This window comes from Rhodnius prolixus, unplaced genomic scaffold, assembly GCF_049639745.1.
Source record: "Rhodnius prolixus isolate KJV_2025 unplaced genomic scaffold, Rpr scaffold_8, whole genome shotgun sequence".
In the NCBI taxonomy this organism is placed as follows: domain Eukaryota; kingdom Metazoa; phylum Arthropoda; class Insecta; order Hemiptera; family Reduviidae; genus Rhodnius; species Rhodnius prolixus.
Window position 1 is genome coordinate 37,744,362 of NW_027411593.1, and position 15,478 is coordinate 37,759,839.

The window sequence follows — 15,478 nt, forward strand, 5'->3', positions numbered from 1 at the left end:
AAATGAGAAAAAACGGCATTTTCAGAAATTGTTCTTCTTCTTCTTCTTCTTCTTCTTGTTCTTGTTACCTTTTTTTGTAAACAACGTAGCTATGTAAGGTGCTTAAAGAAAATCGTATGAACTGCTTCCGGAAATATCTCAAGAAAACGAATAATTGTTTAAGTTAAGTATCATTTCCTGTTGGATGATTGGTCCAAATACTTATAGCCAATTGTCAGGTCCGATGGTTGCTTCTAAATAAGTTATTAAATTTGGACATCCGACAATTATTGGTTGTTGAGTAATGCTCATCAAAAAACTGCTTACTCGCATACATGCAGACCAATTTGTTCAATAAGAGACGCTTTTTTGGACCTTCGTTAGATTTCCAGTGATAACGCAATTCGGGTATTTGACGCGATATCAATACTTCCTCCTATCACAGTAAGAGAAAAAAAAAATTTGGATTAACTATAATCTATAAAAGAACGTAGTCTGCAATATTGAAACGGAGCAGAAATGGATTTGTCGAACCAGGAATACTATCGATTATTTTCTCTATAAAATATTCAGGGTGAACCAGTAAGTATTGTCCATAGGCCTACTGTGTGTAGTACATCTAAAGTGGAGTTCAATGACGTATTGGCCAACTTCATATTTTCCACTGTTCTTGAGTGACGTCACTTTAATTTTTTTTTCCAAAATCATTACTTTTTTGCAGTAAAAATGTTATTACTCAGAAAGTTTTACTCCGAATTCGATTCTGATAACACGGTTAGAAAGACAGATAAATTTTCTAAAAATTGATACCATTTTGAAGCATAAGTTATTCTCCAAACAGCCTCAATCTTCCTCCGAATGCTGGAAAAATAAAAGTAATCGAAATTTTTAAGAAAACTCATTAGGCTCTTATGTGATCATTGTCCGACCTAGGTGCTGGCACTTTTTATAAAAGTTTCCTAATGGGCTTTCAAACGGTATATCATTTTCCAGGATTCCTTTTATCTTCGTATGAGAAATTACGTTTGTTTTGCAAGAAAACGTGTTCACGAGCACTCAAGAGTGTTAATTATCAAGTTGTTTAATTCATTGAAAACTCTTTAAGGTGGACCAGTAGTCAATTTTTACAGTAGATTGTCTTAAAATAAGGAAGTCAAAGGTCACAAATAGCACTTAAAAAAAAAATTTAAGGTTTATTCACATTCTTTTCATTTTCAACAGTGTAGTTGTGTGTGAAATTGTAATTTGGAGTAAGTACATTTGAATTTTTGTTTATAAAAATAGTACTTGTTTAAAATATTTCAAAGAGATAGACCAGAATTTTTCTTAAAAATTTCGATTACTTTTATTTTTCCAGTATCCAGGAGGAAGATTGAGGCTGTTTGGAGAATAACTTATGCTTCAAAATGGTATCAATTTTTAGAAAATTTATCTGTCTTTCTAACCGTGTTATCAGAATCGAATTCGGACTAAAACTTTCTGAGTAATAACACTTTTATTGAAAAAAAAATTAAAGTGACGTCACTCAAGAACGGTGGAAAATATGAAGTTGGCCAATACGTCATTGAACTCCACTTTAGATGTACTACACACAGTAGGCCTGTGGACAATACTTACTGGTTCACCCTGTATAGGGAATTTTCATTGCATTTGTAACCATCATTTCCCAACAGTAGCCTCTAACAGAGAAATAATCGGGAAAGTGTTTATATCTAACGGGAAACATCTGTACCTAGGGTGGACTCGTACCCACTAGCAACCCCCTTCACAAACTATCTTACAGGGAAAACCAATATGGCTTTCCTAATTTCATGATGAGAAAATAGGGGAGGTTAGGGCGGAACTTTGAGAACTTCACTCAAGTTCTGCACTTAATAGGGTTAGGTTTTATGGTCTGGGGAATTTTAAGCTTTTGGGACACATAAAATGGAAGGCTGTGAAACTTTCCAATTGGACAAAGTTTTAAAAGTTTATCCAATGAATTCAATTGTTATTTAACAGCCAACAGAGTTACTAAACGATTCGGTTTTGTTAACATTTTATTTATAAATAAACAATTATGAAATGAAAAAACTAACGCTCTCATTGCAATAATTTATTAAAAATAGCAATTAACAACTTTTTTGCATTAATTATTCGCTTATTTTTATCTAAAATCTTTAAAGAAAAAAGAATCTTGCCAGTTTTAGTCATTATTTTTTATTTTTTGCCAAGCTTTCGACTGAGGGACTACGTTATCTCTATGGCTTATGTTATTGACAATAATATGGCCACATCTAAGGTTGGTTTGTCCTCTTTCCTGACTTTTTGGGTACTAACTTTACTGGCTGAAGACGACCTAGTCCCTAAATCAAAAGTTTAGAAAAAAAAATTATGAATGAAATTGACAATATTCTTTCTTCTTTTTGAATTAATGAACGAATCGCCAACAGTGTTGAACAATACTCTATAAACAATTACTTTTTATCAGTTGATGGAGAAAACTATTTCTAGTTCCATTGTTTGCCACTAATAGCGCTTCCTCCTGACTGGGAATTGCTAGTAACTATTTTAAAGCTAAATTTGCATTTTTTGCTTTCTTGCATTTACAAAGTTGCAATTTTGTTTAGCTAACATCAGAATTTCTATTCTATGAATGCTTTTTAATGTCACTTACTTTTACAAATGTTAGATCCGTACCATCAGATGGGTAGTTTAATCCAATAAGTGTTTATGACAGTCAGGGCCGGATTTAGATAAAAAGAAGCCCTAGGCTATTCCACTTATGAGGCCCTTTCACCTCCCATTTTTAAGTTTGTAATACTTTTTTATGTTTTTTCATTAGTCATATGTGTAGAATTTCTCCTTATTTTCGGATCAGTGTTTTAGTGTTCACTGTTTTTAGAACAGTGTAATTTTAATTTTTCTATCAATTTGAATGTAGGCCCCTCTTGATCTTAAGGCCCTAGGCTGAAGCCTAGTTAGCCTATAGGTAAATCCGGCCCTGATGACAATTTTAACTTAACCCTAAAACACTTGCCCACTTCTAATTGTGTTTAAAGTTGATTCTACATATGTACTAATGTATGGTTTCACAAAATGAAACCATTAAATTTAAAGCAAACTGATTTCACGAAGAGTGAAGAGAAAGTACAAATATTTTTTTCATTGAGAGAATATTTTATCACATTTTAATTGAATGTTAACTTATTGCCGGAATTGCAATTAATAATTACAATTGGAAATTAATCATAACTAATTTTTGAATTAAGCTTCGTAAATTTATAAGAGTATTTAATTTAAAAAAAGGTACAAAAAATGAAATAATAGAAAGTTAGACTATAAAAATTAATTTAAAAGGGGCGCCGCTCTCAATATAGACATAGAATCGATATTTCACTATAACATGTGTCTACCATTCCTCACTGTGACTGAGGTAAGGTTTCATTTGTGCTATCTTCTTAGGTTTACATTTAACGTTTAGTGGGGTTTTAGTGAATGAACTATCATGTTTCCTGAAGAAAATGTTGAACAATGTGTTTTACGAGGTAAGATTAATAATATAAAAAATCTGTCACAACTATTAAAATGTATACATTTTAAAGAAATAGCAGCAGTATTTGCCAGTGCAAACGGCATGAAATTTGTTGTTGAAGATTCCAAATGTTTACAAGCAGCTGCATTCATTGGCGAAGACATATTTGAAGAGTATCAAATTAAAGATGAATTAGTAAGTTTCAGATTAGAACTGAAATTATTAATGGAATGTTTAAATATTATGGACGGAGCGGCTAGCTTAAATCTATACTATAAAGAAGAAGGTTCGCCATTGAGATTGGTATTAGTTGAAGATGATGTTATCACTGATTGTTCAATTAAGACTATGGATGCTTTAGAAACTTTACACTTCAGCCTACCATCAGACGAAGTATCAGCGAAAATGATAGTAGATGGACCAGGATTTAAGGATGTTATGTGTGATTTAGATGCAGATTCAGAATTTGTTGACCTTTTATTAAGTCCTCACAAACCTGGATTAATTATTACAACAAGAAGTACAGCTGGTAAGTGTGAGATTACTTTACCAAAAGAGGCAGACATGATAGAAGAATTTATTGTAAATGAAATCTCCGAATCTAGGTATAAATATGCTCAAATAAAACCAGCTTTGAAAACTTTACAAGTTGCTGCCAAAGTTTCATTGCAAACTGGGAAAGATGGACTACTTTGTGTACAATTTATTGTGAAAACGGAAAGTAATCAAATGGCTTACATAGAATATTTTTGTACTCCTGTACTGCCTGAAGATGATTAGAAGTGTTATTCACACCTTTAATTTAGTATGTACCTGATTGTATTTATTATGAAACAGTTCTTGAATAATCGAAAAGACAGAACAGTATAACTGTTTTAACTATTGTGATTTAACTATTAAGCGATTTATATTTATATTTTGTTTTTAATAAATTTGTTTTAGATTAATTTTTTTGGTTTAACACCCATTTTCTTTGGAAAACTTAGTTATACAAAAGGAAGGGAACATAAATTGGTCTAAAATATGAGCTTCTTATAGAGGTGAACAAAATTTTATTCTTTTTGATTTCAAATTTAATTTCTAGTTCATTAACTAAAAATGTTAGTTCAAAATTTTAAAAAATCCATACACTGGAGTTGATAAATTTATTTTATACTTTCTGTTTATTAAAATTTTAATTATTCCTAAAGTTAAAATTTGATTTGGCTCATTCAACACAACATAAAACATAATTAGGTTTGTTCCTAATTTTGATGAAAATCATAATTTTTAATTAATTTGTTTACATGGTTTAATTAACATTTTATGAAATGGTTAAAAAAACAAAAACGTTACCTGAAATTACAAACTTGTAAAATGGACTTTTCTTAAATCAGGATTTTTTTCTACTCGACTTGACATAATATTCTTAAGAATTTGGTGTTATATTTAAGTGTAGAGCTGATTAATTTCTGAGACTGCTTTTACTCTTCGCAGTTTCTTACCATAAATCGTTTTCTCCTCGTTGATTACTTCCAAAAGAAAATTGAAGAACTAGGTCATGTACAGAGGACACAATGTCTGACAATTAGCACGTAGGTAGGAAAAATCTGCTCCCAAATGTTTTAGATTATATTATTTTCAAGAGTTACGTTTTAAAAGGGTTTTACTAAGGTTCTAATCAAACCATCAAGTGGTATCCAATCAAAAAATATTCTGATTACAGAGAAATCAGGCAATAATTGTTTTTTTTTTCCAATATGATGAACAACTTATTTCCTTCTTAGCTCTGGAAGTGTTTGTCATTGTTTTCAATCAGGAACATCTTCAACTTCAATTTACATTTAGTTTGTGTCGTTTATTTAAGGAACTGTGGGATTTATTAAGGAAGAATTAAATTATTATGTGCTTCAGAAGATTTAGGTCTATCCTCTTTCTAGGTGACAGTATTTGTTTTGTTTTTGCACAGTCTTCTATTTTAAAAGGATCTCCTTCTGCTGTAAGTTTCTCCAAGTTTTTTTTAGAGATCTGTTTTAATCCATTTTCAAACAGTTCATACCGAAAGTGCGATTGTTAGTGGAAGGCTACTGAGTCCTTGTATGTTGAAATACATATTCAAAGTTAGAATCTAGGCGTTGTCTGTATAAAACCAAATGTGTCCATTAACTTTTCTTAGTATAATTTAGACATGATTGTCTAGGCTAACAATAACTGGAAGAGATCTGGAGCATGACTCGAAACTGTCGTTTTTATTTCACGAGCCTAGAATGTGATAGCACTCTCATATACTGTGGGAAATCGCAGGGGCTCCTAAGGTCAGTCTTCCCAAAATTCAAGGGAGATTTTAAAGAACGATTATTGTTGAAGAAGGATATATCTTCACAGGTTCTGAGATTTTTATAGTTATCTTAATTTGGATTGAGGGCTTTCAAAATTATTTCATAGCATTGCTGTTCTGATAATTGTCAATAGGTGAAGATAACCTTTCTTAATTCTGATAGCTTTTGCTAATTCGAGAAGAATATCGGTTTGTCCATTTCGTTTTAAAACATTATGGATGTTTAGCTCCATTCAGTTAAAATGTTGAACATGTTGTAGCATGCTGTAGCTTGTTTTAATCTCTGTATGATTTTTTTCCCCCCAACTTAAGTAAATTTATATTTGCTCTGAGTTTATGTCAGCTAGTTTACAAAGCATACACGCTTTAAGCTATGACAACTATACCAATCAGAAATGATATATATAATCCAAAACTAGTTGGAAGCCCTTTTCAATTTCACATCATCCTATTATCTCCAACCATAAATCAAATATTACCCCTATCTTTCTATGAACATGCCTAGATTTGCAAACAATATTTTGCCAACCTCACCCTTTGTTATTCCATAGGTTTAACATATGAACACATTCATATGTACATGTATAGGAGATAAAGTCACCAAGAGATTATGTATAGCTCAATAGAAAGCAAAGTGCATGCACTTCGGTGCTTAGTGATTTTGGGACTTGTACGATCCATTAACGCCAATACTTCAATAAACTGTGAAACATCTGCAATCTCTATTTAAAATTTCATGTTACTTCAGTTAATTATACAAATTTTCGAACTAATCAGCCCTATTTTGATTATTTTATTGTTACAGTAGCTATATATAATGTAAAACTATTCTTTAAGGGCCCAGTTCACAATAACTAAAGTAAAAATGCATAATTAATTTTGTTCATAATAATTTTCTTAATAAATTAATGATTTATAATTAATACTAACTTTCTCTTCGAGTCTAATTTATTACAAAGGATGAAAATAAAGTAACATCCAGTGCTTATACTAGATCTACCTTACCGACTTTTTCTAAGTAGTTGCTAAAACTGCCTGAAGGTAGCAGCACTCTACAGTAGTCCATTCGCTATTAACTTGGCATTTCTTAGCGAATATTCTTCTACCCTAGAACAGAATATTTAAAAGATATTTTTTATTATTGTTTTTAGTAACAGTTTCTCCGATTTAAGTTCATTAAAACGAAAAGTCTAGTTGAGTCACAAGATTTTTCAATACATACTGCATGTAACTTCCATGTTACCTTGTAATAATATTGTATTAGTGGTAAAAACGTAGAATTCACCGAGATTACATATTAGAGGAATACATAAATCTCTCCCGATTCCAGGAGCACTCATAAATTAAATTCTTGCGTAAAAAAAATGCATGAAAATTGCGGAAAACTCTTTTTTTTCAGAATACTCTTCAGTAATATCGTACTTCCGAGTCACTCTATCAATTCTAACTTTTCTTGCCTGGATCTTTTGATATGCGGAGTTAGGGATAGGGCTTCAACTCTTTTTCTAAAAATGGCCTAAAGTGCTGCCATCAAAGCGGGTGTGCACACAAGGACTCTTGGCACGTGAAAATTATAATATATTGTATAATATTAGCCATTCGCTTAAGTTTATTGCGGAACTAACCCAACACTGATACGCGGCCAATCGGATGACCTTAGGCATATTTACGGGCCACGAGCATCGTGTAAAAACTGATAAGTTTGTTATTAGGAATCAAAATAAACGGCAATGTACATATTTTCTCAGAGTGAGAGTGCTGCTGCACTTCGGAGAAGCAAAACTGATGCCTTTACCCAGGAGTTCTGAGTCTAATTAAACGAAAGGGAGGCTTAAACGAATGTTTCATAAAAGATTCCATCTGTATTAGGCTGAGTGGCTAGTCCCACAGAATCCAATCTAATCTTATGACCAATTTTCTTGGTTTAGTTGCCATTATATTTAGAACAACAGGGGCAACCATGTAGCCACGATTCTGTATAAAAGCAGGAAAATAAAGCCATTGAACCCTCTCTCACAGCTGGAATTTCTTAAATGAGTCTTTAATGAGCATTCTTCTTCCTCTGGTGTTCATGTTCGGTTACAGGACCTGAATCTTATCCATGAGAGTCTGCCATTTCTCCTTGTAGGCCTCCTTTGTTCTCTTTCTTCTTACACCTTCCCATACATCACCCTTATAGGCAATCTATCAAGGGACATTCGCTCCTTATGACCAAGAACTCGAAATCTTCCTTTATAAAAGAAACTAAGTCTAATTTCCTGTATATTTTTCCCGACAGCTTTATTTTGGTTTATGTTAAGTATTTCAAGCGACAATGGGTCATCTTGCCTCAATCTTTTTCTTCTGATTGGGCATCTCTCTCTTCTAGTGAAGCGTATGTTTTACTTGAACTTAACTGCTTTCTTTCGGTAAATTCTATCATAAGAATTGTGAATAGATTATACTCCCAATTATATTCATAGCTTTTTGCTACAATGTGCATATTTGTGTAAATATGCAATCAGAAGTGACGCTTCCAGGTCTTAACCAGCATTGATATTCTTCTAGGACAAGGTCGATCTTCTATATCAATTAGCGAACATTACTAATTACATTTTCTTATAATTGCCGTTGGTAAACTTGTTTGTTACCTACTTTTGGGACAGGGTCAACCCTAAAAATCCCTCCGGGTACGCAACTTGCAGCACACCAACAGTGTGCTTATTTCCAATTCTATCACTGGCTCTAGATCAATTTATTAAATCACCTTTTACGTACTCAGTAGATCTAAAAATGAGTATTCCTTCAAAGAATCGAAATCTAAATGTAAAGGGCAGTCTCTTGCGAGGGGTGGTTGACAAATAATTTAGTCCTACAATTAATACAAAAATAAATTCTAATAAATTAATAACGCCTTGCATATTTTAGCCAATTTAAAGCAATTAAATATAAACGCGATCTTAGTTATTTTGCTTTGCTTGATTTTATTTTATTTTATTTTTTTAATGTACCCAAACTTAATGTTGCAACATAACGATCGAACCTCCATATATGTGACGCGACAGTATGACATTGGAGACGGCAATGGATGCCTAGCCTCCACCAAGCGCTATGTACACAACCATAAATAACTCATTGATACATAGACTACCAGGTAGCCAGTGCTGGTCTCCTAAACTGGTCACTATACAACATAAATATTTATGATCTTTACTGCATTGATTAAGAAATATTACCGCAATTGCAGAAAAACAAAACAAAAAAATCTGAAAAACAAATTTTTTAAGAGATGTTTATTATTTTTTTTTAATTTAGTAATCTAATAGAAGTTGGGGTAAGATAACATTGGTGAGTGTTCACACTAAATTTACAAATTAACAAATAATTTTTATTGGAAATTTTGCCGCTTTATTAAGCCCCAGTAATTAATTATCCTGATAGAAAAATAGCTACAGCAAACTGGCTGACTTTAGTACCACGAAATGCCCGATAGATAGGGCTCAAATCCAATAGTTGTGCATTAATACCCTTATAATTAAGGTTTTTATAAATTTGCATCTCTGTGGAAGTAAATATGAAATAAAATTTCTTATTTTATATTTATTTGTTAATAAACTTCTGACTGGATAACGTTTAATAATTATTAATTGTTTAATTAATAAAATGAAACCAAATTCTACTTGTGTCTGCTTTTAAATAAGTCCAATGAAACGGAATATGTTTTTAAAATTTATTATTTTTTTTAATCAGGGTATTTTTTTAATGTTTGTGAATTCTTAATCTTTAACTAATTAGATTTGGCCAAAATTATGAAACAAAGGGACACAATTTTACACTAATTTTTGTTTAAATATCAGAACTCGTAGGAGCAAAACAAGGCGGGCAAAACTCTGATAGTTTTTTTTTAATTTAATTTTCTTTTAAATAAAACAATGTGAACACCATAAAATTTTCTCTTACTAATAATTCGAAAAGTTCTAAACTATAAGTTTACTTCAAACTGGTAACTTAACTAAACTATAATTCTTGTCCATGCGATTTGAAGGCTATAGATATCTGAGAAACGACTATAGAGAAAAGTCTTGAATGAATTCTCCTCCAAAAAGAATTATAATTTGAGGAAAATTTTACAAATTAAAGTTATCGATTGATTTATTTGCATGAAATACAATATACGAGAGTCGTTTGAAAAGTCCGTGCAAAGTCAGAGAGATAGCACTACTGGCGCGTATCGAGGTTATGTTTAGTTAGTAGCATCTCTTGGAAGAACACACACCAAGTTTCAGCCAGATCGGTCTATTTCTTTGTGTTTGGCATTCGTTTGAATCGAGGAAGTCGAGTGATTTTCAAAAAATGGACGAATAAGAATTTCGTGTGTTGATTAAACACTACTTTATGAAAGGCAAAACGCCTCAGAAGACTAAAGAGAAGCTTGATAAACATTATGGTGACTCTGACACCTTCGATTAGAACAGTTTATAAGTGGTTTCAAAATTTTCGGAGTGGCCATATGGGCACAAGTGACGCTGAACGTTCTGGACGCCCTGTTGAGGTTACTACTCCAGAAATCATTGATAAAATCCATGATATGGTGATGGATGACAGAAGAGTGAAGGTGCGTGAGATTGCTAGTGCTGTGGGCATCTCGAATGAACGGGTACATAATATTTTGCATCAACATTTGGACATGACAAAGCTATCCGCAAGATGGGTGCCGCGATTGCTCACGCTTGACCAATAACGAAATCGTGTGAAGTGTTGCAAGGACGGTTTGCAGCTGTTCCAGAAGAATCCGCAGGACTTTAAGCGTCGTTTCGTCACTGTGGATGAAACATGGATACATCACTACACTCCTGAGACCAAGGGGGATCTAAACAATGGGTTACCAAGGGGGAATCTGCGCCAAAAAAGGCGAAGACCGTTCCTTCGGCCGGAAAGATTATGGCGACTGTCTTTTGGGATTCGCAAGGAATAATCCTCATCGACTATCTGGAAAAGGGTAAAACTATTACAGGTGCATATTATTCATCGTTATTGGACCGTTTGAAAACCGAGCTGCAAGAGAAACGCCCACGATTGGCCCACAAAAAAGTCCTTTTCCATCACGACAACGCACCAGCTCACACCTCAGCAGTTGTGGTCGCAAAATTAATGGAAATAGGGTTCCAACTCGTTTCACATCCCCCCTATTCTCCAGACTTGGCTCCCTCGGACTACTATTTGTTCCCCAATATGAAGAAATGGCTGGCGGGAAAAAGATTTTATTCAAACGAGGAGGTGATTGCAGAAACGAATGGCTATTTTTCAGACTTGCACAAATCCTATTATTCGGAAGGGACAACAAACTAGAGCAGCGTTGGACGAAGTTTATAAGCCTAAAAGGGGACTTGAAAAATAAAAAAGGTTTACCCCAAAAAATTAAGTAGTTTTTATTTTTGCACGGACTTTTCAAACGACCCTCGTAAATACTAAGATTGGAGAAAATTCTTGAAACTTTATAAAAAGAAAATCTTAAATATGTGGGAAATTCATTAATTCTAAATGAAACTTCCGTTTTGTAGAGTTTCTAGTTTCATCAAACCTACACTATAATAAATGACATGCGAAACCGTACATTGTACTTAAATTGCACTTTAGAGAGAAGCCTGTCTTGTATCTAAATAGATTATTTTTTGAAAATGAATCAATAGGAAATTTAGCATGATTTGCAATTCTTTCTTTTCAAGGACAGTACCAATAGCTTGCCGCTTATTGGCAGAATAGTAGTGGTGGACTAGACTTTGCATTCATTGTTCGATGGATAGCATGTTTGCGTCAACATCTGAGGTTATTTTGGCGCCTGGTGCATTTTTTTCCAGTGCACTGTCTGTCACTGGACAGTATTCTCTTGTTAAACACAACGCTGCATCATCGGATACTGAGCTGCAAGAGGCTCCTAACTAAATCTAATGGCCAGCAGCTGGACCAGGGATCTCCGCATGAGAATCCAGTTGGTTGTTTTCTTTGGAACATTGTGGACTTTGTCTGCATATTATTAACAGTAATTTTTTTTAAAATTTAGTTGTTTTTTTCAATTTGGATTTTTGTCGCTTATCAAATAATAATCGCTGCAGAGAATAAAAGCCGTAGCCGATTTATAACTGTAAAGACTTTGTTCTCCATTAAGGGACGTGGAGTGCGTACTTGGAGGCTGCCAAAGTGTGTTGTTTGGACGTTGAAAAACTTGAGAATAGAGTGGAGAATAAGTGCGAAAGAGGCAGTACTGCCTCTCTCTCTCTCTCTATCAAAGCCTGCCGCCCCCGCTAGCTGTTCTGCTTATACACAATAAGAGTGATGCATTAAGAGTGAGCGAGCCCAGTGCTTCTTTTTACTTCACGATTTCCATCTCTCTCTCTCTCTCTCTCTCTGTCTGTCTGTGTGGCCGCCTCCAATCCACTTCTCTTTGCTTGGCGCTGGCCAAAAAAGGGGAGGGAGACTACCCTTGGCCACAGCGCCTCCAAGCTAAGAAGATTCATTTATCTTGCAAGTAATTGCCAGCCAAGAAAAACCGCCTCCTCACTTGCCGTCCCCCAGCGACAGTGCCACTCTGATACGCCCTGTGGACCTTCAATGGAGAAAAAACGACAGCCATTTGTTTTTTCTGTGTGTAGGCCGTAAAAAACAGGCTCTTAAAGACTTTTTAGATGGAGGGGAGTGAGTTTTAAAGCCCTACGTCACCCTTTAGTTTTTCTTACTTTAAGAGAGGAGTGGGGGGGAAATTTATATCCATCATCAACACTTACCAAAGAAAATAATTGCGTCATTAAATTTTAGACATTTTAAATTTTTTCAAAGAAATATTGTTATTTTTTTCTATTTGAATTAATTCACCATAGAGAAATTTCAATTCGTTTAAAGTAATGAATGTAACTAATGTTCTAATGTAACCAAGAGAGAATCAAAGGGTTCATTCCCTCTAAACGTCTCTGACCATTTCTTTGCTCATTTAATCCAATGCAATCTATTTAATGACTTCCGTTTATTCCGTAGGGTGAAATAGAGTAGCCACTCGTACTGGGATCGGGGACATTCCAGCGGGTATCCCAGTCTAGCAACACGAACTATCCCCTTATACTGTACCTCATACTTTAAACTTAGAACGGGAAAAGGTAGTTGATCTTGTGCATTTAGATTTATCTTACCTACAGGCAAACTTGAGCTCATTGTCACCATCTTCCATGGTTTATGGACTCTTTAAGGAGGAGGCCGTACAAGAACTTCTTTTTTTTTTGGAAGCAGTAGAAGTAGTATTGTAGCTCCAAGAATGTGGTAGAGTGGACCAATTAGACCATTTCTTTTTCAGCAATCTTGGTGTCAATGCGTGTATCCCAGCCTGTACACACTTTCATTGATATTATCCCGCTCACAGTACATGTTAAGGTCTTTAATGATAGTCGATACTTATAATGTTTGGCTTAGCATATTTTAGCTCGCCTTCACACATCTATTCTGACCAAATTGGGCTATCAAAACACTCTTACCGCTAAGTAACAGGTCTTCTGGTTCATGAAGAGCCCTCTCCAACGGCGATTTAGTTTGTGCTCACACCATTTGTGATAATAATAATAAGGATTAGTTTAGCTTAGGGTTTAATGGTTAGCGAATACTGGATTCCAGCGCGGAGGTCCCTGGTTCGAATCCTGCTGCTGGCCTTTAGATTTTCTCTTTCTAGGAGCTTCTTAGAGCTCACTTTTCGGAGTCTATAACTGACAGAATCTCCAAGCCCCAAAGATCTCAGATATAGACGTGCTTTAAATTCTAAAATTTTATTCTCCTTTTTAAAAACTCTTCTTCTATTGAATCCTTCGTCTAAAATTATTTTTAATTATTTTATGGATGAAAACATAAGATGGGCTCGTTTCTTTACTTGAACGAGAGGGGGAAAACGAATCTGTAGAGAAGAGAATCTGCGATAATGACGATAGAGATAAGGATAGAGTAGGCGGTTACCGCTTTCTCTTAATTATGCACCTGTAAGAGCCTGCTGGAAACCGAGAGTTTCCGCTTTCTTCGGCTACCAAAAACAGAAGGTTGATTACAGCATTTTTTGAAATTTCAATTTATTTATCGTCAACTTTAATAATGATCAGTTTTAACAAATTACTGATTTTATTTCACTCTTAAATTCTATCAAAATTATTCAGTACTTTTAAAATAATTAACTGATGTTAATTTGAAAAAAGGAGAGGAAATAGAGATTGAAAAGCAAAAATCGCTCGGAACTTGAATATAAAATAATGAGCTAGAAAGGGAGGACGAATCGGCAATAAAAACGGGTCACCCAGTAAGCAATAGCAATTAAAAGTAAATGTAGGGTAAAATTTAAATGTAAGTAATAAATTTAATGTAAATAAGATGGTTTTTCCAATTGTTTTGCACGTTAAAATAAGATGCTGTAGTGGTGGTATTTAGTGTCAGTTGTAGAAGTCGTAGTGTGGGTAAGGCCGGTCCAGACTGCCGCCTCCGAGTCCACCCCCACCAAGGCTAGTATCCTCGCCACAGATAGACAGATGGGGGTGGTTATTTCTTACAGATATATCTAAAATGATTGTTTATTGAGATAACTTCTGAACTCATTAAATTGATCCTCATTGCCAATGTTTTCTTGCCAATTTCAGATTAGTTTAATGTTTTTCTACTGTATTTATAACTGAGCTCTAAAGTTGATAATTTTTTTTCAAAAATCTCACAAACACCCTCAAGATCTACACCCACTTGTTTCGGAATTTCCTGCAAAACTCAAAATTTTTGCCAAATAATTAAAACTACAAAAAAAAAAAATGTAATCGACCTTTTGGGATTGTCAGGAAGAGTAGAAGATGGAAAGCTGGATCAATGAGGAGGGCCAGGATGTGCGGATGGGCGAGAGTGAATCTTTTTTGTATCGGGTGAGGAGATTAGGGTCTTGAATAAATGGTACTTTTTAGATCGGAGTGAGTGGATTCTGTTAAAGACGTAGTCCGGAATTTGGAACTGTATTGTCTGGAGTTGGTAGATGTAAGAATGTTTGGCTGGACTCCGTAGTTTTATTCCAATTTTTTTTACGTTTAGGACAATATTCTGTAACTGGTAGAACCAACTGCTAAAACCAACTGGTAGAACCAATTGGTAGAACCAATGCAATTTACCTTTTTATTTGCACTTTACCTTGCAGTCGGCATCCAAAACCATCCATATTTTTGGTTCTTTAAGGCGACCTTTCTTACATTTAACATATTTTTTTCAACCAAATCCTCAAAAAGGAGAATATAAATATTCTCTTTTTAAAATATAATAATAAATATTTTAACTGCGCTTTGAAATATTATTTTTTTTATTTGGAGATATCGCAGACACAGCTGTAAAATTAAAATTAGAGCTGACGACTGGTTTTGAACAAGGGATCCATGTTTTGAATTCCAGTACACTAACCACTAAGTTAATCCTTACCCTTTACCTTTAGATGAATATTAAATTGTTATCGTAGTTTTATAATAGAATTTAAAGGCCTCGGCAGGTTGCCTTATCACGATAAGGCGGGCATCAATCTCTGACCAGAGCGATCCAATTGTACTGCGTAATAGCGCAACTAAGGCCTATTACGTCTAAGGCGATGTAATCTTTATCGGCACAGCAATTAACTCAGGAGTAAACAAATGAATCAGTTTGGT

General features: G+C 34.2%; 1 protein-coding gene and 1 long non-coding RNA gene across 2 annotated transcripts in view; one reads left to right on the forward strand and one right to left on the reverse strand.

Annotated features, from left to right (window-relative positions):
* The window catches only part of LOC141451413 (uncharacterized), a 228,678-nt gene that overhangs the window by 147,627 nt on the left and 65,573 nt on the right, over window positions 1–15,478 (reverse strand). The window contains exon 2 of the long non-coding RNA XR_012456758.1: window positions 6,816–6,917. This is a non-coding gene — a long non-coding RNA (uncharacterized lncRNA). The remainder of the gene's footprint in view (window positions 1–6,815; window positions 6,918–15,478) is intronic.
* Rad1 (Radiation insensitive 1) overlaps window positions 1,609–15,478 on the forward strand; it is a 77,060-nt gene continuing 63,190 nt past the window's right edge. The window contains exon 1 of the mRNA XM_074122740.1: window positions 1,609–4,533. Within this exon, the coding sequence (XP_073978841.1) occupies window positions 3,467–4,273 (807 nt within the window). The 5' untranslated portion in view covers window positions 1,609–3,466 and the 3' untranslated portion in view covers window positions 4,274–4,533. The remainder of the gene's footprint in view (window positions 4,534–15,478) is intronic.